Source organism: Cetorhinus maximus, chromosome 1 (genome assembly GCF_964194155.1).
Source record: "Cetorhinus maximus chromosome 1, sCetMax3.hap1.1, whole genome shotgun sequence".
Classification (NCBI taxonomy): domain Eukaryota; kingdom Metazoa; phylum Chordata; class Chondrichthyes; order Lamniformes; family Cetorhinidae; genus Cetorhinus; species Cetorhinus maximus.
The window spans coordinates 157,563,268-157,588,807 of record NC_135879.1 but is presented as its reverse complement, the minus strand read 5'-3'; the positions used below and the strand labels follow the sequence as shown (position 1 = coordinate 157,588,807).

At 45.0% G+C, this 25,540-nt stretch overlaps 1 protein-coding gene across 1 annotated transcript in view; it reads right to left on the bottom strand.

The window, feature by feature from the left end:
* Positions 1-2,313: 2,313 nt before the first annotated feature.
* The window catches only part of LOC144684633 (melatonin receptor type 1A-like), a 104,117-nt gene continuing 80,890 nt past the window's right edge, over positions 2,314-25,540 (bottom strand). Inside the window, exon 2 of the mRNA XM_078548692.1 lies at positions 2,314-4,267. Within this exon, the coding sequence (XP_078404818.1) occupies positions 3,399-4,267 (869 nt within the window). The 3' untranslated portion in view covers positions 2,314-3,398. The remainder of the gene's footprint in view (positions 4,268-25,540) is intronic.

Genomic DNA, 25,540 nt, shown 5'->3' with positions numbered 1-25,540 from the left:
TAACCACACTGACCCTTCTGTCTTCCCACAGGTTCCGATCTTAACTTGCTTTTCTGAGCAAGCGAGAGAGTCACCCATCAGAAGACAGCAGAGCTCAGCTGTAAATATGTAGATTGTGTGGTCCATTGTTGCCATGGAGGCCTGCATGCAATTTTGACCAGAGGAAACCAATTCCAGGCAAGATCAACTGAAAGGAAAAGGAGCTGAGGCCCAAAAAAGTAAGTGGATCTTTTTTTTGTTACTTTCTTTGTGGGTCCGGAGGAGCAGGCATATTCCTCTAGCACCAACTTGAAAGGCTTGGGCTTCCTCTGACCTGGGCTTTCCCCAATCCCTTCACTGCAAGGCCATCCCAGATCTTTGAGTGCCAGGGACCATTTAGGTAGGTCTACCTGACATGTCCCTGCCACCAGCCAGTTACCACTTCCCACCAGATTCAAGCAGGAAACAGCTTGGGGCTTAAGCAAATGAGAGCTGGGAGATAGAATTTACTGGGCTTATGATAGCGAAAGCCAGATAGTTTGCTGCCTATCTTAGCTACTGTCTGTGTGACTCTTGCCCTGAGTTAAAGTCATGGCAATTACCTTAAAACAAGAAGAGAACACCAAGACCAGGCAGACTTACCCCACTTCTTATTGGGCAGATCCCTATGTCGGCATCGTTCTGGGAGGTGCAAAAAAACAGTGACCTACATTCCAAATATTTGGCAAAGGAATTAATTCATGAATAGCCATCAAAATTTAAAATGAGACATCAAAGTTTGACTGGCCATTTAGTTGAAATGTACTTTTGAGCATCCCTTTAATTCACCCTCAATGTTCATAGTTTCTGAATAAAGTAAATGATAAAATCATAGTGCAGTACTACTCAGGCAATAACTAATGAATAAGACTCAAACTCGTGATATGCCAAACTTTTTCTTTTCAATTTACACAGATGTAATTATAGTTGCTTGGTAGTACCGAACCTGAATATTGCTGAAAACGCTCAGCAGGACAAACACAAGAATGCCAAATTTGAAATGATTACCACAATTTATATTACAGGAGAAAAAAGTGCTGATTGGTCAGCAAATCGAATCTAATTGGCCGAGGTGCTGGTGGAATTTAAATTCAATTCATAAATCTGGAATTGAAAGGTAGTCTCAGTAATGGTGATGATGAAACCATTATCGATTGTCATGAAAACCCATTGGTTCATCAATGTCCTTTAGGGAAGAAAATCTGCTGTCCTCACCTGGTCTGGTCTACGTGTGACTCCAGAGCCAGAGCAATGTGGTTAACTCTTAAATGCCCTCTGAAATGGCTTAGCAAGCCACTCAGTTGTATTAAACCACTACAGAAAAGTCAAAAAGGAATGAATTCGGATGGATCACCCAGCATCGACTTGGCACCTAAAATGACAACGGAAAACCCAATGACATTACCACTATGCCACCGCCTCCCCGTATATCATGAACAAATAAAAAGAGTACCTTTCATGGTTGAATAGCTGGCAGCATGTACAACCCTATGAAATATGAGTGTGAGGATTGCTGCAATGCTAAGTGTTTAAGGGTGAGATGAGAAATATGAATGTTAAATGTGAGGCTTGATGGATGGAGATTGTTGGTAAGTGAATGATGAGGATGTGGTGACTCGAGTAGTGACTGAGGCTGGGGTGCACTTGATAGGATATGGAACTTGAATCATATTCACTGGTCTTGATCTTTGTATGAGGTTTTTGAGATTCTTGCGGTACTGCATCCAAGCCCTCAGGGCTTGAATCCTAGCATTCACCTCCACGGCTATCTGCTGCATTTTGACTATGTATCTGGAGGGTCTCATTCCCTGTACACAGACAGGATGTCTTTTCTGCTCACTACCTCCTCCACTAAGATCTCCATTCCAGCATCTGAAAACCTTGGAGCCAATCTCTCCCCTGTTGTTCCATTCCTCATACTTTCCCAGATCAACCATGGCCATCAACATCTGCTCCAGCCACTATGCACCTCCTCTTTAAGAGTGCTGGCTAGCTTTAAGCATTGCAGACTACCTTTAAGTAATGCCTCTGAAGAAGAGTCATACGGATTCAGAACGTTGACTCTGTTTTTCTCTCCAAAGATGCTGTTAGACCTACTGGGTTTTTCCAGCATTTTCTGTTTTTGTATCAGGTTTCCAGCATCCGCAGTATTTTGCTTTTACCTTTAAGTCATGCTAGCTACTCATGATGACGGCCCTCTGTTTATGAGTCCAGTCAAATCAGCAGTGTGGTTAGTGCTGGCTAGATGCAGAGATCATTCAAATGAACAGGCAGCATGAAGTTGGTCTGCTGGCATGGGCTAATTGCACATTGCAATCCCTGACCCAATTTAGATTCCAAAGGGTAACGTGCCAATCTGGCACAATATAATCACAAACCTGCCAATTGATTAATTAGTAATATAATTAACTTCATAATTGAATACTTTTATCACAGCTACTATATTTAGGATATGTTGGTCTGTTAGCCATTCACATTTGTGCATTCTTGACTTTCCAAATCAGTTACATTACAGAAACATTTCATATATCTTTATCGTTATACTGAAGCCAAAACTATCATGTCAAACACTGTAAAAGCACTGTCGGTAAAACTAAATTCATCTTTGTATATAAGGACAGCATGCAGCCGGTCCAAGTTAATGTAGAACTCTCACTACATGCTTGGCAATTCACTTTTTAATGATTCTTCAAAAATACTGTGTATTTTGCTAATTAAGTGTCATTCATCATTTCTCAATCCAGTAGAAGTTAAAATCCGTTAAACATGCTAAAATTCTTTCTTCCATCACTTTCTAATGTGCTTTTCTTTAAAAATATAGGTTTAAATTTGATTGTGCATTTCAAACTGTGCACTATTTACAGCCATTCTGATTTTCAAATACACTTTAAGCCTCTTTTGCAAATTGTATTTTTATAAAACTATGGAATATATAGTAGTTAAAATGCAATTTCTGCTCATTATATTTGTTTCCAATCTTACATACCCTGTAAGGCAACTTCAACTCACAGATGTTTAAAAACTAAGTTAAGCATAGTTAGGCTCAAATATTATTTTTTTTTAGTTATGAAGTTTCCTCTTCCCAGTTCTAATACTATAAGGGCTTATCAATTATTTAAAAATAAACATTCTTTCTCCATATACATTTCAGTATTGATATGATTATAATCAAATGGAATCTACTGCTCCCTTGAGCATCACTCACTGATGTATAATTGAATTGTAGTGTTTCTCCTTTATACTGTAAAATAACACATACAACAAATGCAAATATAGGTTTAACAATCTTTGCCTATATGTTATGCTTTCCATCGATTCTATATAATGTGCTTTTCACTTAAGCTTCATTGGCTGGCACATGGAGTGAATGCATAAACCATTCAGACAGAATCTACCTTCACTTGATTATTGTTTGTCATTAAAGGAGAAGGTTTACTTTTATTTCTGTCAGGCACATCATTAGAACTGTCTGGAAAGAAAATCCTTGCAGTGCAGAGAGAGATTATAATTCTCTTGTACTCTCTTCTGAAATTCTGGTTCAACAGTCCATAGATAATAGCGTTAAGGCAGCTGTTGAAATATGCCATGAAGTAACTGGCTACAAATAGCCATTCTGGGATCCTTGGGGCAATTGCGTCTGGGTTGACAGCCACAACAAGACCAATAAAATTAAGGGGCGCCCAACAAACTGCAAAGAGCACAAAGACCACAAACATCGTCACAAAGTTCCGCAAGTCGTGGGGCTTCAGCTTGAGTTTCATTTCTGGCTTCACACGTCTTCTGACCTGGATGACAAGGACCCATATTCTCAAGTAACAAAAGGTGACAATAGCAATAGGGAGGATGAAGTGAAAAAACACCACCGAGACAGTGTAGGCAGAGCTCACAGATTGCACAAAAGTACATGAGTAGACTCTCGGATCATATTGCAAAGATCCCACAAACAGATTTGGAACAATCGCTATAAACGTCAGGGTCCAAATGAGGATTACAAAGCACAGGGAATTCTTGTCACTGTAGAGCTTGTCGTACTTCAGGCTGTGACAGATGTAGCAATACCGATTGATGGCAATACCAGTGATATTGAAAATTGATCCGATCACACTCAAACCCATCAGGAAACCGCTGATTTGACAATGCATGTAGCCCAGATTCCAGCCGTTGTGAAATATAGATGTCAAAACCATCGGGTATGGATAGATTGCTACTATTAGATCTGCAATGGCCAGGCTGACAACAAATATATTTCCTGTTTAAGCAAAGAAAGAGAAAAAGAGAAATTTATATCTATACCTATATATATGTATATATAAAGAGTTTGTGTATATAAAACTATAAAATACCATATTTATTTGTAAGGCAAACTATTCATAAATACACAAATCAAGTACTACTTGTTGAAAATTCATTTAAAACCTTAAATGTGAATGATGTTACATCATAAAACAGGAATAAATGGAAATATTGATTTTATTAAAAAAAGGATTTTGGCAGCCAGTTTCCAGTTTGCAAATTTCCTGACAACTCACTGGAAGTTCTGAGAGTCCAGTCAGGGACTGGATGTAACAGCATACAATACATGAACAGCAGTTCTCGGTCATTCAGGCCATCCACTCAATCTGGCTTGTTCTGTCTTTCAATCAGGTAACAGCAATCTGCTATACCACATCTCCATTTTTCCACCTTTGCTCTATATCTCCTGATACCTTTAGATAATGAAATCTTTCAATGTCAGCCTTGAAATTTCAACTGAACCAGCATTGACATCCTTTTGTGCAGGGTGGGGAGGACGAATTCCACAGTGTCATTGCCTTTTGTGAGAAAAAATGCTTTCTGGTTTTATTCCAGAATAACCTAGCTATTGTTATAGGAGCATAAGAAATAAAAGCAATAAAATTGGCTGAATTGCTACATTAACTCCACTTTCCTTCCCTATTCCCATACCTTTTGATTCCTTTAGTGTTCAAAAATCTATCAGTCTCAGCCTTGAAATGATTGAGCTCCCAATCCCTCTAAGGAAGAGGATTCCACAGATTGACAACCCACTGAGTGAAGAAATTTCTCCTCATCTCATTCCTAAATGCCTGTCCCTTATCCTGAGACTATGCTGCCTAGTTTTAGACTACCCAGCATGAGAAACAGCCTCTTAACATCCACTCTGTCGAGGCCTATGAAGGATTTTATGCATTTGAATTAACTTGATTAACAAATCTTTAGAGAACAATGACAGGCAGAAGAAAGAACAACAGCAGGCCACCGTGAGTGTATTAAACCACTGAGATTTAGACATCAGCCTCAGTTCTCTGAACTTTCCAATTGGGTCAAGTTGTCAACTTTGGAATTGGACATTCTGTGTTTTGTGAGCATTGCTTATTATCTAAAATGTAAATCAGACAATAGCAGGATCACCTCCTGATATGATCTCCTAATGTCTTCAATATACTTTTTTTTGCAATATGGGGAGGCACTCAATTTCCCCACCTTCAGTTTCCTCTTCTCCCCATTTTCTGTTATCCCACTCTCAGTTTTTCCATTCATTCCTGCCCTGTGGTTCCCATTCTCAGATTTTATTCTTCCCTACCCTCTGATTCTTGTTCTCCGTTCTGTCTCTTCCCAGCCCTGATTCCCTGCCCTCAGTTTCCTCAATTCCCTGCACCCAGTTTCACCCCTTTCCTGCTCTCTAATTCCCTGTCTTTGCATTCCTGTCTTCCCCACCTTCTGACTCCCTGTTGCCATCAGTTTGATTCCCACTGCACCTGATCACAAGCAGCCTCCCAGTTCTTGAAACATTTCAAACAACTGCTGGCACAAGCAAAAATATTCAATAATAGTGGGCACAACCTTCATATAGTAAAAACAACATTTGTAAAAGTCATGAGATTGAATGTCGCATGATGAAGCATCACATGATTGGATGTCATGTGGTTAGACTGTCATATGATCAAACCTCCAGGAATGCCTCAAACCAGAAATAAAAGCAGAAAGTGCTGGAAATAGTCAGCAGGTCTGGCAGCATCTGTGGTGAGAAACTGAGCTAACGTTTCAGGTTTAAAGGTCACAGACTTGAAAAATAAACTCGGTTTCTCTCTCTCCACCAGTACGGTCTGACTCGCTGAGTATTTCTAACACTTTATGTTTATATTTCAGATTTCCAGCGTCTGCGGCATTTTGCTTTTGCCTCCATCCTGTGTTGGCCACTCTAAATTGGGACCCCATCAAACTTCTCAGGTGGACATAAAAAACCCAATGGCCTTTTTTGAAGTAGTGCTGGTGAGTTCTCCCAGTGTCCTGACGAACAGAAATCCCTCAACCAATACTTAATCAAACAGATTATCTGGTTATTATTTCATTGCTGTCCACAGCTGCCTGCTGCATTTCCTACATTACAGCAGTGGCTACAGTTTAAAACAACTGGACGTAAAGCACTTTGAAATGTCCTGAGCTTGCAAAAGATGCCAAATGAAAGCAAGTTATTCCTTTCTATAGAAGTGCTGCTATCAGAAAGAGGTACTTTAAGGAACAGGAAAATCCCATTAGGCCCAACAAACTTTTTTTTTCAGGGATTGTTCCCGCATCTCACTTCCTCACCATTTCACTCAATCCCCTTTCATGCTCCAGAAACAAACTTAATTGTCTCTTAAATTCGTTTAACTTGCAACTTTGATGATCTTCCTTAGTATCTTATTCCACAACTTGATTACTAGTTGGATGAAAATGTTTCATCAAGCTTTGCCTGATCGGCAAGTTTTTAAATTGTCCCCGATATTTGGGACATTCACAATAATGAATCAGTTGTCACCAATGTTCCCTTTAAAATTTGTTGTATGGTGGCCAGCTTTTTCAGTGCCTGGTCAGTTTAAATTTGTGTATAGCAGAAAAGGGCTTGTATGGTTTCTTCCACTAAGCACCCTCAAGAATTTTGGCTGTCACTTTCTTCACAAGTTTGAAAATTTCAAGATTATTGCACAAAATAGAGCTCATGGGATTGGGGTAATAGATTAGCATGAATGGAGGATCAATTTGTGGATTCTATTGAAACATAGAATCCGCAGGGGGCTTGATAAGGTAGATGCTCAGAGGCTTTTCCTCCTGAATGGGGAGTATAGAAATAGCGGTCACAGTCTCAGAAAAAGGGGTCAACGATTTTGGACTGAGATGAGAAATTTCTTTACTCAAGAAGTTGTGAAACTTTGGAATTCTCTACCTCAGAGAGTGCTCAGTTATTGAGTATATTGAAGACATTAGCTTTTTGGATACTGAGGGAATCAAGGGATAAGGAGATAGTACAAGGAGATGGAGTTGAGGTGATCAGCCATGATCTTATTGAGTGGCGAAGCAGGCTCGAAGAGTTGAAAAGGCTACTCCTGCGCTTATATTCTCAGTTCCTTATGAAATATCTAAGGATGAAAATAAAAGAGATCTAATAAAAATTGACAGACTTCTATTTGGCCTTGTGACATGATGGTCTTGTCTTTGTATCTGGAGATTTCAGTTTGATCTCCTTTTAGAGACTGCTGTTCCATTGTGAAAAGGAAAAGCACAAAATATTTAGATTTTTATAGCTGCTTTTGCAACCTCAGGAAATTTTTTTAAAAATTCATTCACGATATGTGGGCTTCGCTGGCTGGGCCAGCATTTATTGCCCATACCTAGTTGCCCTTGAGAAGGTGGTGATGAGCTGCCTTCTTGAACCGCTGGAGTCCATATAGTGTACGTACACCCAAAGTGCTGTTAGGAAGGGAGTTCCAGGATTTTGACCCAGCGACAGTGAAGGAACGGCGATATATTTCCAAGTCAGGATGGTGAGTGACTTGGAGGGGAACTTCCAGGTGATGATGTTCCCATCTATCTGCTGCCCTTGTCCTTCTAGGTGGTAGTGGTTGTGGATTTGGAAGATGCTGTCTAAGGAACCTTGGTGAATTCCTGCAGTGCATCTTGCAGATGACACACACTGCTGTTACTGTGCGTCGGTGGCGGAGGGATTGAATGTTTGTGAATGTGGTGCCAATCAAGCGGGCCACTTTGTCCTTGACGGTTTCCAGCTTCTTGAGTGTTGTAGGAGCTGCACTCATCCAGGCAAGTGGGGAGTATTCCATCACACTCCTGACTTGTGCCTTGTAGATGGTGGACAGGCTTTGGGGAGTCAGGAGGTGAGTTATTCGTTGCATGATTCCTAGCCTCTGACCTTCTCTTGTAACCACAGTATTTATATGGCTAGTCCAATTCAGTTTCTGGTCAATGGTAACCCCCAGGATGTAGATAGTGGGGGTTTCAGAGAAGGTAATGCCATTGAACATCAAGCGACAATGGTTGAGTTCTCTCTTGTTGGAGTTGGTCATTGCCTGACACTTGTGTGGCGTGAATTTTATTTGCCACTTGTCAGGCCAAGCCTGGATATTGTCCAGGTCTTGCTGCATTTAGACATGGACTGCTTCAGGATCTGGAAGAGTCGCGAATGGTGCTGAATATTGTGCAATCATTAGCGAACATCCTCACTCCTGACCTTATGATAGAAGGAAGCTGAAGATGGTTGGGCCTAGGACACTGCCCTGAAGAACTCCTGCAGTGATGCCCTAGAGTTGAGATGACTGACCTCCAACAAACTACAACCATCTTCCTTTGTGCTAGCTATGACTCCAACCAGCAGAGAACTTTCTCCTTGATTCCCATTGACTCCAGTTTTGCTAGGGTTCCTTGTTGCCACACTCAGTCAAATGCTGCCTTGATGTTAAGGGCAGTCACTCTCACCTCACCTCGGGAGTTCAGTTCTTTTGTCCATGTAATGAGGTCAGGAGCTGAATGGCCCTGGCGGAACCCAAACTGGGCATCAGTGAGCAGGTTACTGCTAAGCAAGTGCCGCTTGATAGCACTGTCAAGGACTGCTTCCATTACTTTACTGATGATGAAGAGAAGACTGATGGGGTGGTAATTGGCCAGTTGGATTTGTCCTGCTTTTTGTGTACAGGACATACCTGGGCAATTTTCCACATAACCAGAGGTCAGTGTTGTAGCTGTACTGGAACAGCTTGGCTAGGGGCACGGCAAGTTCTGGAGCACAAGTCTTTAGTACTATTGCCAGAATATTGTCAGGGCCCATAGCCTTCGCAGAATCCAGTGCCTTCAGCTGTTTCTTGATATCACGTGGAGTGAATCGAATTGGCTGAAGATGGCATGTGATGGTGGAGGAGGCCAAGATGGATCATCCCCTCGGCACTTCTGGCTGAAGATTGTAGCAAATGTTTCAGCCTTATCTTTTGCACTGATGTGCTGGCTCTCCCATCATTGAAGATGGGGATATTTGTGGAGCCTCCTCCTCCAGTGAGTTGTTTAATTGTCCACCACCATTCACAACTGGATGTGCCAGGACTGCAGAGCTTAGATCTGATCCGTTAGTTGTGGGATCACTTAGCTCTGTCTATCACTTGCTGCTTATGCTATTTGGCTTGCAAGTAATCCTGTGTTCTAGCTTCACCAGGTTGACACCTCATTTTTCGGTATGGCTGGTGCTGCTCCTGGCATGTCTTCCTGCACTCTTCATTGAACCAGGGTTGATCCCCTGGCTTGATGGTAATGGAAGAGTGGGGGATATGATGGGCCATTAGATTACAGGTTGTGCTCAAGTACAATTCTGCAGCTGCTGATGGCCCACAGCGCCTCATGGATCCCCGGTCTTGAGTTGCTAGATCTGTTCGAAACCTATCCCATTTAGCACGGTGGTAGTTCCGCACAACATGATGGAGGTTACCCTCAATGTGAAGGTGGGACGTCATTTGCACAACGACTGTGCGATAGTCACTCCTACCGATACTGTCATGGATAGATGTATCTGTGGCAGGCAGGTTGGTGAGGATGAGGAAGTATGTATTTCCCTCTTGTTGGTTCCCTCACCACCTGCCACAAACCCAGTCTAGCAGCTATGTCCTTTAGAACTCTGCCAGCTTGGTCAGTAGTGGTGCTACAGAGTCATTCTTGGTGTTGGACACTGATGTTCCCCACCCAGAGTACATTCTGCACCCTTGACACCCTCAGTGCTTCCTCCAAGTGGTGTTCAACATGGAGGAGCACTGATTCATCAGCTGAGGGAGGGCGGTATGTGGTAATCAACAGGAGGTTTCCTTGCCTATGTTTTACCTGATGCCATGAGACTTCATGGGGCCCAGAGTTAATGTTGATGACTCCCAGGGAAACTCCCTCCTGACTGTATACCACTGTGCTGCCATCTCTGCTGGGTTGGTCCTGCCCGTGGGACAGGACATACCCAGAGATGGCGATGGTGGGGTCTGTTGCATTATCTGTAAGATATGATTCTGTCAGGCTGTTGCTTGACTTGTCTATGAGACAGCTCTCCCAATTTTGCCACTAGCCCAGACATTAATAAGGAGGAGTTTGCAGGGTCGACAGGGCTGAGTTTGTCGTTGTTGTTTCCAGTGCCTAGGTCGATGCTGACTGGTCTGTCCGGTTTCATTACTTTTTTGAGACTTTGAAGCAATTTGATAGAACTGAGTATGAGGCCATTTAAGAGTCAAACACATTGCTGTGGGTCTGGAATCGCATGTAGGCCAGTTCAGGCATGGTAGGCAGGTTTCCTTCCCTAACGGGTTTCAGTGATAAAGGGTTTCAGTGAACCAGAAGGGTTTTTACAATTGTTTTTGCAACAATCGTTTTATCATCATTAGATTTTTAATTCCAGATTTTGATTGAATTCAAATTCAAATTCCACCATCTGCCGTGGTGGGATTCGAACCCAGGTCCCCAGAGTATTACCCTGGGTTTCTCCATTACTTGTCCAGAGATAATACCACTATGCCACTGCCTCCCTCTACCTTGCAGGGTTTCAATCTCGCCTTCCGAGATTGTTTTCCCCTGGATCTCTGAGTACACTCAAGCTTCACCTTCCAAGCACAATTTCAGATCTTCGGCTGTGTAAAACACCACTGCTTCAAAGGAGCACCTTTGCTCCAGCAACTCGCATCATGGAGTAACCAATCTTTGGCTGTCTTCTTGGATCTTCTTCTCTCATGTCCACTTCACTTAAAGCCTGCTCCCTACAGATCTTTCTTTAATTTGGAGGCTATTTTTCTGTTCCTTTCTTTTAGCTTGACTTTACGGGACCTATTTCTGTCCCAACTTTGTCCCTTACCTGGAACTTCCTTTTGGGATCTTTCCATGTCCCCCTCCCTGGTTTGGGACCTTGCCCCTGTTCCCCTCCCGTGTTCCTCTCCCTGGGACACCTACTTGATAATGGCACTCTGTATCAGGTCATCTGACCTGCAGTTCTCACACCATTCTTTTCCTTTCTTCTGCACAGGCTCACAGGTTCCTCAGCTGAAGAACATAAAATGGTAGCACTGTGCACGTGCTGCCAGTTCCCAGCCATGCATGCGTGGGAGACCTAAGGTTCATCAGAAGCAGAGTTCCTGACCTTTGAACTAAAGAAGGTGAGTTTGAGTTTCATCACAATATTGGCCAGGACACTGGGCATAACTCTCTTGCTCTTCTTCGAAATAGTGCATGGAATCTTTTACATCCATCTGAGAGGGCAGACAGCAACTCTTTCTAATGCCTCATTCACAAGACAGCACCTCCAAATAGCCTCCCTCAGTACTGCACTGAAGTGTCAGCCTGGATTATTGTGCTAAAATCTCTGGAGTGGGAGCTGAGAGTGTTATCAACTGAGCTCCAGCTGGCAAAGAGCACAATCTTTTCTCTGCATCAAAAACAGCTCTTTTAGTGCCATTTGTGAAAGTGCTTTGGTCCACTAACAGTCTTCTTATAATTCCCTAAGAATTCTAAGTGCTTTAAAATATAGATGACGTAGCTAACATTGGAAGATTCACTGGGCTTCATTTCAGTTCACAGCTTTCAGCCAGGACAAACTGATCAAAGGAATATTGGAACAGAGTAGGGCATTCAGCCCCTCGAGCCTGCTCCACCATTCACTTACCCAAAAGAAATTAACCAATCTAGCCTTGAAAGCTTCAATTCTCCCCAGATCCACAGCCTTTTGCTGGACATCATTCCAGATTCTACCACCCTTTATGTGAAAAGATGCTGACTGATTTCATGGATTTTGCCATGGTAATGACAGCAAAATCTATTATCATTTTGTCACTGAAACTGATGGCAACTTCTGGGCCCAGATTTTCATGTGGGGACAGGGAAACGCGAGCTGGGCATTTTTATAAGTTCTGACATGCAAACTGACTTCACCTGGGATTTTTGTTTTCTTCATGCATATTTCGGCTTTGCAGTGTGATTTGCGAACCGCAATACAGTCCAGGAGGAGAGTGATCGTGTGAGAGTGGCGATGGGCAGGTTAGAAGGCCCACCTCATTCTCAGAGACAGCAAACTAGCTCCCAACATCATTTAAAGGTCCCCTAAACTTCACCCCCCCCACCACCCCCCGATCTACTTATGCTCCCTTAGGTCCGCATGACCCCTCAGATTACCCATGCCACCTCATGGATCCTCCATAGCCATTCATCCAGTATCCACTGTGTACAGTCCTCAGGAGTTATGCAATAGCAATCTGTAAACAAAATGAACCTGTGACAATCTAATAAATCTCTCATTTGAAGATCGGTCTTTGACACTGCAAAAAAAACTGTACTGCATAGAAAAAATAAACTAATCACTTAAGTGGCCCTTAGGTTGTGCAAGTAAACAACCATGGACTCAGAAACCATATCACAGACAATATATTATTACAACCTCTTAAAACTGTCAGTCATTCCCCTGAGCAGTTGTATCAACAAACCATTAGTTTTTGGAACTCTACCAAACTCTACCATGATGGCCACAGCTAAAGCATTTGCTTATAACTCCAGGAGCTTGAAATTGAGAGAACAGATAGCGTCTTTTCCATTTCAAAGCAAATTACCTGTCAATCGGAGAGGAGGGGGGTGGGGGGGGAGGGGGGGGGGGGGTGCAGGGTAGGAGGTGCTTAGATCTTTTTTAAACTTTCAAAGGCAGGAGTATTTTTTCATATACGGAGCTGTCTATACATTTTAATCCCAGTATAACTTCTGTATTTCCATGTTCCTCTGTGTATGTGCAGGGGCTAGATCTTTATCTCATGATGGAGGTGGAGCTTGCAAAATGCAAACCATAGACCCAGATTTTTGCCATGATGGAGATGCTCATTGGGTGCAAGGCCTTGAGCGTAAAATTCACATGCACTCCCTCAGTGGTGTGGTCCCCATTGTGAGGGCCACAGGAAAATTGTATTTTGTCCTGCATATTGTTTTTGTGCACTGGTGCAGCTTTTGTAAACCCTGAAATAAAACATGCCTTCTTAGAGAGTTTGTGAACACTGTGGGATGCCTGCAGAGGAGTTGGAAACATTTTGAAAGGTAAGCGCTAAATGTTTTGGCACCATCAAATGTCTCTATTAGATGCTGCATCATAATGTAGATGCGTTTTAATCCAAACATGGCAGAGGCTTTACCAACACATGTTGCTATATTTGTGATTACATTATTGCACTTTCTCCAATGGAAAAAGTATTGTTATACATGCCAACACTTTCATAATGGTGGTCAATGTAATGATCAGCTTATCTTTGCAGTATATTTAAGATAAATGTCATGAGTGTTTGTTTGGACATTCAAGTTTATGTCCAAAGCCCTTAGTTCCTGCTGATTACCTGGCAGATTTAGCACTTAGATGCCGAGTATGGAAGCGCCAGGCAAGGCTGGTCCTCCTGATCCATTTGTGTGGAGCTAGCTGAAGGTTAGTTGGATTAAAGTCTCCCGGGTGTCCCTGCCTCCTTGGTGTAGCCCCGGGTCAGTTTTTAGCCTCTGTGCTTCCTCATCCTCAGAATCAGTGTGTGGCCGCATCCACTGCGTCCCCCCTTTCCAGCGCAAGATTGTGGAGAGTGCAGTGTGCAACCATTATCACCGAGACACAATCTGGGGGGTATTGGAGTGCACCCCGAGGGGGCATCGGAAGCGCATCTTGAGAAGATTAATGGTTCTCTCCACCACAGCCCTTGTGAAGGTGTTACTCCTATTGTACCGCTGCTCAGCTTCTGTTCTTGGATGGCCGAGAGGCGTCATGAGCCACCTTCTGAGAGGATAGCCCTTGTCACCCAGCAGCTATCCATCCAGCTAGGCTGGAGCACTGAAGAGTTCGGTACCTGGGAGTGTCTGAGGATGTAGGTGTTGTGGGAGCTGCCTGGGTACCTTGCACAGACTCGTAGAATCAGCATCCTGTGATCACACACTATCTACACGTTCATGGAGTGGAAGCCCTTCCCGTCAACGAAGGCACCGGGCTCACCGGCTGGCTCCTTGATGGCCACATGTGTGCAGCCTATTGCACCTGGACGCAGGGGAAGCCAGCAATGGCCACAAAGCCTCTGGCTCGCTGTGTCTGACTTGCCTGGTCCCAACAGAAGTGGATGAAGATCAATGCACACCTGAACAGAGTGTCTGTAACCTGCTTGACACAAGTGTGGACAGCTGATTGGGAAACACCACAAAGATCACCCAGCAAGCCCTGGAAAGAGCCAGAGGCATAGAAGTTGAGGGCAACTGTGACCTTCAGAGCCACTGGCATGGGGTGTCCACCCACACAGTTAGGAGAGATCTCAGGGCCAATCATCTGACAGATGTAGTTGACCGTCTCCCTTGACAGTCAGAGCCTCCTTCGGCACTGCACCTCAATCATATTGAGGTAGTACCCTGGCAGCAGGATAGTGGCATCTTCTGCAGCCCCTTCCACCTTGGACTAGCTCTTGGCCCTGTACCCCTTGTGCATGCACCTATACTCCCAAAGGTGACAGCCCCGGAGGCTGAATGTGCACTCCTGGCCTCCTCCTTATTCTAGCCCTCCCTTCCTCCTCAGAGGAGCTGCCTCCAGTGGAGATGTCAGAACCCATACCCAAGCTTATGGGAGGCCTCCGGGAAGTTGCAGGCCTGATAAAGATTCCTGACTGCAGAGTGCTGACCTAAAGGTTCAAAGTACACAGGAGCTGCTGGAATTCGTTCTGAACTGCTGCAGATCACACAGGCAAGTTTACAGACCAGATTCACGACCCCACTGAGCCTCCTTATCCCGCTTGTGGATGAAGTTTGTTAAAAAGTCTCTTACCCACCTGCCCGTTGCACCCGTGCTCCGACCCGAAGATCGCACGGGTGCCTGAAAATCACCATTGATTGATGAATTAAGGGCCTTAACTAGCCTGTTAATTAATGGCGGGCGCGTGTTGAACTTCATCGCGCGCCCACCCAGCGAAATATCGCGCGTCATTTTAAGCCCAACCCTGACACGCCAAGCAGAAAATTCTGCCTAAAGAGAAAGAGAAAAAGTAAAAGGGAAAACTTTAAGTTCAGAGAGAAAAAGCAAGGAAATTTGATCTCAGCAAAGGAAAGCTTAGATTATATGAACGGGGGTGGTAGGAAAACTTGGGGCTGAATTTTACGTTCGTTGGGCAGGCACGCGCCCAACCCAATTGGGCATAAAATCACACACGATGATGTCAGGTGAGCATCCTGATGCCATCACGCATGCTCACAATCTTTCGGTCGGTGGGCGCACCCGCTGACAATTAAGAAGCCTATTAAGGTCCTTAAGCAATTAATTAATTTATATTTTTCGCTGCCTGCTCAACCGTTTGGTTGATGGGCAAGCAAATAGGCCAGGTGGCCTTTGATTTTTAACAAGGCCTCATCCACAGGCAGGATGAGATTTCCAACGGTAAATAAAAATGCATTAAACATTTTCCACCATCATTTTAAACATCTCCCTCTTCATGTGAATGAGTCACATGTGGGGGCATGTTTATATCATCTTCAAAATCTTAATTTTCGTTTCTCCAATTCTTCAGCTGCCTGAGGCAGTTCTGTGCCCTGAGGGAGCGTTCAGTACGTGCTCCCCTGCGCATGCGCAGACATCCACGCTCGCCCTCCTCCCGCCCCCACCCCGGCAGTGCTGAGCGTTTCAACGTGCCTTTCACACTGGCTGGCCGTTAATTGGCCAGCCAGCATGAATTCGCGGTCGGGGGCTGATCGCAGTTGGCGGTCCCAGGCCTGCCCACGGCGCCAGCCCAACAGCCTCAAAATTCAGCCCTTGAGGATGACTCAGATTCAACTCCTGGGCCAGGATTTTCCGGTCAGCGATCGGGGTGAGGGGTCCGCTCACCGACATGTAAAATGACGTCAGGCGGAGCTCCCTATATCACCCCGCCCCATTTAAATTTTCAGGAAGGTGGGAGCTCAGCAGAATCAGCTGTGCACCCGCTGACCTGTCAATGGCCAATTGAGGCCATTGACAAAGTAATTAAAGTACTTAAAAACAAAAAACTGCGGATGCTGGAAATCCAAAACAAAAACAGAAATACCTGGAAAAACTCAGCAGGTCTGGCAGCATCGGCAGAGAAGAACAAAGTTGACGTTTCGAGGATTCGAAACATCAACTTTGTTCTTCCCCGCCGATGCTGCCAGACCTGCTGAGTTTTTCCAGGTATTTCTGTTTTAATTAAAGTACTTAATGGACCTGCCCGTCCTACCTTAAGGTTGGCGGCAGGCCGGGAGCCCCGGCGGGTATTAGAAAAAGCATGAAACCTCATCGACAGGCGGGATGAGGTTTCATGTAGGTTTCTAAATTTTTAATAAAAGTGTCAATGAAAGTGATGGACATGTCTCAACTCATGAGACAGTGTCACATGAGGGAACATGTCAGGGGATTTTTTTTTTCTATTGTTAACATTTTTAAATTTGACGCCGATCTCCCTGAGGCAGCACTTAGCCTCAGGGAGATGAGTGCACTCTTTCGTGTGCATGCGCGATAGAGCACTCTTGGCTTAGGGAATCCCCCCCCCCCCCACCAGCCAGCACAGGGAGCGCATAGCACTTCCTTGTGGACATGACGCTGGGGGAGCTTTAATTAGCCCACCCACGTAAAATGGCGGTGTGCCACCAATTGGGGACGCTGATCGGAAGCGCGCATCCACACGCCTGCTCCTAAACTCCCACTCCTGCCCCCCCACCCCCACCGATGGGGGGAAAATTTTGCCCCTGGTGTTGATTTGGCAAGGAATATTCACTTACTGCCTAAATTCAGTGAGAAAGGAGCTGAAATGTACTTTGGGTCATTTGAGAAAATTGTTATACAAAGTTACAATAATTGAAGCAAAATTTGACAATCTTATTGCAGGGCATGTTAGTGGGGAAGGTGTTAGCAGTCTATTCATCTCTTCTGGATAAACAAAGTGACTATTGAAAGGTTTAAAATTGCTGACCTCAATGTCCTTGCTAGATGCTTACAGGCAGAAATTGGGAAAATTAAGAGACAGAATCAGGCTGCTGTGGAATTTGCTAGAAAAAAGGAAAGATATTTGATAGATGATATAGGTCTATGAAGGTTGAACAAGACTTTGAAACCCTTAGGGAGGTATTGTTAATGGAAGAATTCAAAAATAGTGCCCCTTTAGGAAAAAGGTCCCAACTAGAAGACCATAAAGTTTCTCAGCTAAGTGCAGCTGCTGTAATGGCTGACGATTACAAATTGTCTCACCAGCATGTAGCAGTAAGGCTTTGGGCAGGATTTTGCCCTTGGCAGGGGTGCTCGGGAAGCCGACCACTGGCCGCGATTGGCTCCGCACCGCGATTTCACGCAAGCGGGCCAATTAAGGCCCGCCCTCCGTGGATCGCAAGTGGCGGCGCTGCCTGTGTGGGCAGGGGGAGGAGGGAGAGCTGGGCCTAGCGCGCAGTTTGCACATGCGCGAGAAAGAGTGCTTCAATCTCCCTGAGACACGGAGCTGCTTCAGGGAGATTGAAGTGCTGTGTAAAAAAAAATTGAAGAGAATGAAAATTTAATTAAACATGTCTGCTCATGTGACTCTGTCACATGAGCTGGGACATGTTTTTTAAGTAAAAACTTTATTTTTGAATTATGTTTATTTGTTTTAGGGGACCTCATACCGCTCGTGAATGAGGTTTCCAAAAAAATGCACAGGCCACTTGGCCTTTTCACTTATCTGCTAACCATAAGGAAGGACAGGCAGTGTAAATTTGAATTTCATTAGACTGTTAGCTTGCGCCCACCAAACAAAATATCGCAAGACTGCGCGATGGTGTTGGGACGCATGCCCGACGTCATTGCGCATCATTTTACACTCGGGTGTGTCAGGCGCGGACCCACACGTCGAGCGTAATATTCTGCCCTTTGTTTTCAAACCACACAGAAACTGAAGAGTTAAGAGTTCTGACACTGAACAGTGCCACTGGTTACAGTGAGGGAAATAGCAAAAATGAGAACACAGGAACTCCTCAGGTTAGTAAAAAGGACTGAATAGAGGATAAGTATGATTCAAGGAGACCAGCGTTGTTATTTTTGTCATGAGAGAGCTTTTAAAAGCTGGCTGTTAAAAATTAAAAAGCAAGATGACACCATTTGTAGGATTGCATAGTGTCTCTTCATAAAATGCTGTACCAGTGGGTGGAACTTGTGACAAGCAAATAGTTTTGAATATATTTACTGTTGGAGTACATCAAAGCATAGAAAATTATAGAAGATTTGTGTTTAAGAGTGAAGTGGCCCCATTGTTATCTGGGGGAGAGTTTTCTCCCCATCGGGGGTGGGTTGTGCGTGGGCGGGCGTGGAGCCGATTGGTGCCCCCAATCAGCTGGGCGCCGCCATTTTACATGGGCGGACCAATTAAGGCCTGTGCAGCATGACACGCCTCCGGAAGTGCTGAGCACTCCCTGTGCGGGCGGGAGAAGAGTTCCCTGAGTCGGGAGTCGGGTGTGCGCTCTTTCACGCGCACGCACGTGAAAGAGCACAGAAATCTCCCTAAGGCACAGAGGTGCCTCAAGGAGATTAGTTTTAAGTTTAAACAGTCTAATAAAGTGTTGTAAACATTTTTATGACATGTCCCCTCATGTGAAACTGTCACATGAGCTGGGACATGTGCACTAATTTTAATTAAAAAACTTCTGAAAATTTTAAATCATTCACGAAACCTCATCCCGCCTGTGGATGAGGTTCCATGAAAAATGCGAAGGTCGCCTGGACTCTTTACCTGCCCACCAACCTTAAGGTTGGACAGGCAGCTCTTTTAAAGCCAACCTAATAAACTAAATCAACAAAATGAGGGATAAGGTAAACACAGCCCCTAAGTTAGGTGAGCTGTAAAACCAAAGACAAAGTTTAAAGAAAACTTACAAACATCAAATCAAAATGTGATTGAAGGGGTCGATAAAGCACCCCAGTCCCCGCGGTGCCCACCGGGCACGGAAGGCCTCGATGGTGCCGGCAGACACCGCGTGCTCCCTCTCCAGGGACACCCGGCCGCGAACGTAGCCGCAGAAGAGGGCCAAACAGTCCGGTGGGACTCCCCCGTCGATCGCCCGCTGCCTGGACCTGTTAATGGCCAACTTGGCCAAGCCCAGGAGCAGGTTCACGAGGAGGTCCTCCTCTTTCCCAGCCCCCCTCCGCACCGGGTGTCCGTAGATCAAGAGCATGGGACTGAAGTGCAAACAAAACAGTAATAAAAGGTTTTTTAAATAACTGAAAAGGGAGTGCAGCCTATCACACCCTATATAAACGTGGTCCACGGACTCCACAAGACCGCAAAAAGGGCAGGTATCCTGGGAGTCCGTGAACCAACACATTCTACGATTGTATGGGACTGCTGCGTGCAACACCCTCCACCCCAGGCCCCCGAAGGAAAGCGGGAGGACACCTCCGTAGAGGGCCTCCCAATGGAGACCTCTGCTGCCAGATGGCAACAAGGCATGCCAGGGCGTGTCTGGGCAGTGGGCAAGGAAGTGAAGGGTGTGCAGCAGCAGCCCATACAGGAAACTCATCCGCGCCGTGCTAAATGACACAAAGGGCATTTCCCCGAGGCGGCTCATATTGCAGGGCACTGGCACCCGAGGGAGGGCTCAGGGCTTGGGGCCAATGTGGAATTCCGTCCGAAAAGGGGAACGTTCAGATGGAAGATGTTGGATGGGCAGCTTTCTCAATAGGCTTAATTAGTTCATTAATGGCCTTAACAGGCCTTTGACAGTTCAACGGGTGTGCAGCCTACCTGGCTACTCACCCGCCAAACTGAAAATCTAAATGACGCGCGGTGATGTTGGGATGCACGCCTGATGTCACCCCATGTCATTTGACGCCTCAGTGAGCCGAAGATTCAGCCCCTGGTAAAGCGGGCAAGTTGGTCATTATTCTTATGGATAAGGGGTCAGCTCAATTGCTGATGTTGGCGGGTGACAGGAATTTCCTTCCAGAAAATTTGCTAAATAGAAATGTATGTTGGAAGTTGTTTATCCACCCTGTTGTACAGAGTTAATTTAAAATGTGGTTTAATTTCCAGTCTTGTAAATATGGGGATTGTGCCTAAGTTACCTATTAAAGGTTTTGATTTTATATTAGGAAATGGCCTGGCTAAGAATATAATATTGCTGTCTCCAGAAAAGCCTGGTGAAGCTGCTAAAACTGAAAATGTATAAGAGAAATTGAGTCACATATAAAAATCCATGACTTTCAGTAATCCTGCTGCAGAAATTACTATTTTAACTAAATGTAAGTTCAAAGGGTCAGAAGTTAATGTTAAAAGGATGTTGGAGCACCTGACCGACAGCAAAGGGTGAATGGCAGCTGGAGACAAGTTAAAGATGTCTAAATTAAACATTCAGGCAGAACCTGCAGTAAGGAGTGATGGTATGTTAGATGGTTCCTCAAATGAGACCATATGTATAGAAGTTAAAAGCGAAAAAGGGGCAATCATTTTGCTGGGAGAGTAGTATAGGCCTGCAAACAGTCCGGGGGGGAACAGAGGAGGCAAATGTAGGCAAATCTCAGAAGTGTAAAAATAATAGGGTAATAATAGTAGGGGATTTCAACTTCCCCAATATTAACTGAGAAATGGCCTGGCTTAGAGGGGGCAGAATTCTTAAAGTGTAGCCAGGAGAGCTTTTTGAACCAGAACGTAGAAATTCCTACAAGAGAAGGGGTGGTACTGGACCTAATCTTAGGGAATGAAGCTGGGCAAGCAGTAGAAGTGTCAGTGGGGGAGCATTTCGGGGATAGTGACCATAACACTTTTAAATTTAAGGTAGTTATGGAAAAGAACAAAGATGGACCAGAATTAAAGGTCCTGAATTGGGGGAAGGCCGATTTCAATATGATAAGACAGGATCCGGCCATAGTGGACTGGGAGCAGCTACTTGTAAGAAAGTCTACATCAGACCGGTGGGAGTCATTCAAAAAGGAAATAGCGAGAGTTCAGGGCTAACATGTTCCTGTAAAAGGTGGAGGGTAGGACCAACAAGTCCAGGGAACCCTGGATGTCAAGGGATATAGAGGATTGGATAAGGAAAAAAATGAAGGCTTATGGTAGATACAGAGGGCTGAAAACAGCAGAAACCCTACAGGCATATGGAAAGTGTAGAGGGTTACTTAAAAAAGTAATTAGGGGAGTGAAGAAGGGGTGTGAAAAAAACACTGGTGGGCAAGATAAAGGAAAATCACAAGGCATTTTATAAATACATTAAGGGCAAGAGGATAACCAGGGAAAGAGTAGGGCCTATTAGGGACCAAAGTGGCAATCTGTGTGTGGAGCCAGAGGACGTAGGTGAGGTTTTAAATGAGTACTTTTCATCTGTGCTCACTATGGAGAAGGGCGATGTAGGTGTAGAAATCAGGGACGGGGGACTATGATGTACTTGAACAAATTAGCAGTGAAAGGGAAGAGGTATTAGCAGTTTTAGCAGGCATAAAAGTGGATAAATCCCCAGGCCCAGGTGAGATGTATCCCAGGCTGCTATGTGAAGCAAGGGAGGAGATTGCAGGGGCTCTGACACTAATTTTCAAATCCTCTCTGGGCACAGGAGAGGTGCCAGAGGACTGGAGGACAGCGAATGTGGTCCCATTATTCAAGAAGAGTAGTAGGGATAGGCCAGGTAATAACAGGCCAGTGAATCTAACATCAGTGGGAGGGAAACTACTGGAAAAAATTCTGAGGGACAGAATTGGAGAGGCAGGGATTAATCAGGGATAGTCAGCATGGGTTTGTCAGGGGGAGATCATGTCTAACAAATTTGATTGAATTATTCTAGGAGGTGACTAGTTATGTAGATGAGGGTAGTGCAGCAGATGTAGTCTACATGGACTTCAGTAAGGCTTTTGACAAGATCCCGCATGGGAGAATGGCCAAGAAGGTAAAAGTCCATGGGATCCAGGCCAATTTGGCAAATTGGATCCAAAACTGTCTCAGTGGTAAGAGGCAGAGGGTGATGGTCGAAGGTTGTTTTTGCGTTTGGAAGCCTTTGACGAGTGGTGTACTGCAGGTATCTGTGCTGGGATGCTTGCTATTTGTAGTGTACATTAGTGATTTAGGCGTGAATATAGGAAGTATGATCAGTAAGTTCGCAGATGACATGAAAATTGGTGGTGTCGTAAATAGGGAGGAGGAAAGCCTTAGATTACAGGACAATATAGATGGGCTGGTAAGATGGGCAGAGCAGTGGCAAATGGAATTTAATACTGAGAAATGTGAGGTGATGCATTTTGGGAGGACGAACACGGCAAGCGAATACACAATGAATGGTAGGACCCTAGGTGGTACAGAGGATGAAAGGGACTTTGATGCACTTGTCCATAGATCCCTGAAGGCAGCAGCACAGGTAGATAAGATGGTAAAGCATATGGGATACTTACCTTTATTAGCCGAGGCATAGAATATAAGAGCAGAGAGCTTATGTTGGAGCTGGTTAAAATAAAATGCTAGTTAGGCCACAGCTGGAGTACTGTGTGCAGTTCTGGTCGCCACATTATAGGAAGGAGGTGATTGCACTGGAGAAGGTGCAGAGGAGATCCACCAGGATGTTGTCTGGGTTGGAGCGTTTTAGCTATGAAAAGAAACTGGGTAGGCTAGGGTTGTTTTCCTTAGAGCAGAGAAGGCTGAGGAGTGACCTGATAGAGGTATACAAAATTATGAGGGACATAGATAGGGTAGACAGGAAGGAACTTTTCCCCTTAGCGGAGGTGTCAATAACCAGGAGGCATAGATTTAAGGTAAGGAGCAGGAGGTTTAGAGGGGATTTGATGAAAAATTTTTTCACCCAAAGGGTGGTTGGAATCTGGAAAACATTGCCTGAGGGGGTGGTAGAGGCAGGAACCCTCACAACATTTAAGAAGTATTTAGACGAGCACTTGAAATGTCATAGCATACAGGGTTATGGACCAAGTGCTGGAAAATGGGATTTGAATAGATAGGTGCTTGATGGCTGGCATGGACACAATGGGCCGAAGGGCCAGTTTCTGTGCTGTATAGCTCTATGAGTAGAATCTTACTTATGACAGGCTGGGCGGGAGTGGCTGGGGCAGGCACGGAGCTGATTGCCGCCCGCAATAGGCTGTGGGCCACCATTTTAAGTGGGTGGGCCAATTAAGGCCCGCCCAGCGTAACGTGCGGCTGGTAGTGCTCAGCGCTACCTGTGCGGGCAGGGGGAGGAGGGAGAGCCGGGACCTGTGCTCTTTGGTGTGCATGCGCGTGAAAGAGCGTAGCAATCTCCCTGAGGCATGGAGCTGCTTCAGGGAGATTAAGTAGATAATAAAAGTTTTTTTAAAATAAATTAAAGAATTATTTAAACATATCCCCTCATGTGACAGTGTCACATGAGCTGGGACATGTTTGTGAAATTTGCAAAATTTATTTATTAATTTTATAAAACCTTCAGGAAACCTCATCCCACCCGTGGCTGAGATTTCCTGGAAAATGCAGAGGCTGCTTGGGCTCTTTGCCTGGCCGCCAATCTTAAGATGCCCGTCTTAATAAGGTAAATTGCTTTCTTAATGGCCTTAAGAGGGCTTTGACAGTTCAGCGGGCCCGACACTCCAATGCGAGATAACGCTGGGCTTGCGTCCCAACGTCATTTCGATATTTCATTCGGCAGGCGCGTCAGAGGCAGCTGTGCACCAGCCGAACTGTCAATGGTCTACTAAGGGCATTAAGAAAGCAATTTACCTTATCAACAACACTGCCTGTCCAACCTTAAGGTTGGCTGGCAGGCGAAGAGCCCAAGTGGCCTTCGCATTTTCCAGGAATCCTCAGTCACAGGCGGGATGAGGTTTCCTGAAGGTTTTATAAAATCAATAAGTAAATTTTGCAAACTTCACAAACATGTCCCAGCTCATGTGACACTGCCACGTGAGGGGACATGTTTAAATAATTTTTTAACTTTATTTTAAAAAAACTTTTATTATCTACTTAATCTCCCTGAAGCAGCTCCGTGCCTCAGGGAGATTGCTGTGCTGTTTCGCGCACACGAGCACCAAAGAGCACAGGCCCCGGCTCTCCCTCCTCCCCCTGCCCGCACAAAAAGCACTGAACGCTACCAGCTGCACATTACGCTGGGTGGGCATTAATTGGCCCGCCTTGTAAAATGGCGGCACACAGCCAATCACAGGCAGTGATCAGCTCTGTGCCTGCCCCTGCCTGCTCCCGCCATAGGTAAGATTCTACCCCATGACACTAACCTGAATAAGAAGTGACAAAGCAGATGGAACAGTACTCAAAGCTAATGACAAAACAAAAGAAAGCACTGCTTTGAAACAGAATGGCTCTGCTTGCAACCAATACTGATACCATAGGGCAGGATTTGACGTACCGCAGGCAGGTATGCGCCCGACCTGATCGGGCGAGCGTCCCGATGTCATTGTGCACTAATGCGATATTTCGGTCAGCGGGTGCGCAGAAGGGTCGGCAGTGTGCCCGCCGACAATTAAGAGGCCTATTAAAAGGTCGTCAATCAAATGATTGAATGCTATTTTTCACTGCCCTTCCAACCTTATGGTTGACGGGCAAGCGAATCAGCCAGGCGGCCTTTGGATTTTTTAAGGAAACCTCATCCACGGGCGGGATGAGGCTTCCAGCAGTATTTTTTAAAAAAAATTTTAATTCAACATAATTTTTAACAAATGATGTTCTGTTGAAGGGTCATGAGGACTCGAAATGTCAACTCTTTTCTTCTCCGCCAATGCTGCCAGGCCTGCTGAGTTTTTCCAGGTAATTCTGTTTTTGTTTTGGATTTCCAGCATCCGCAGTTTTTTGTTTTTATCATTTTTAACATGTTCCTTTTCATGTGACTGAGTCACATGTGGGGACACATTTATATTATTTGTAAAATATTTATTGGTCGGTGTCCAATTCTTCAGCTCCCTGAAGCAGCTCTGTGCCCTCAGGGTGCTGTCTGCATGTGCTCGCCCTCCTCCCGCTCCCGCCCCCGCCCCCACCCCGGCAGTGCTGCGTGTTTCAGTGCGCCTTTCTCACTGCCTGGCCAGCCGGCATGAAATTGCGGTCGGGGCCCGATCGCAGGCGGTGGTCCGTTTTGCAGCTGCTCCCACGCCCGCCCACCATGCCCGCCCGACGAGGGGAAAATCCTGCCCATGGAGCTGCAAGGACAGTACGTGCGCTTGAGTTTAAATTAAAACTTCCGAATAACTAAGCTGTCACTCTGGCTAGAAAAGAACTAGATAAAGTTGGTGCTGAAAGGAAGATGAAAAACAAAA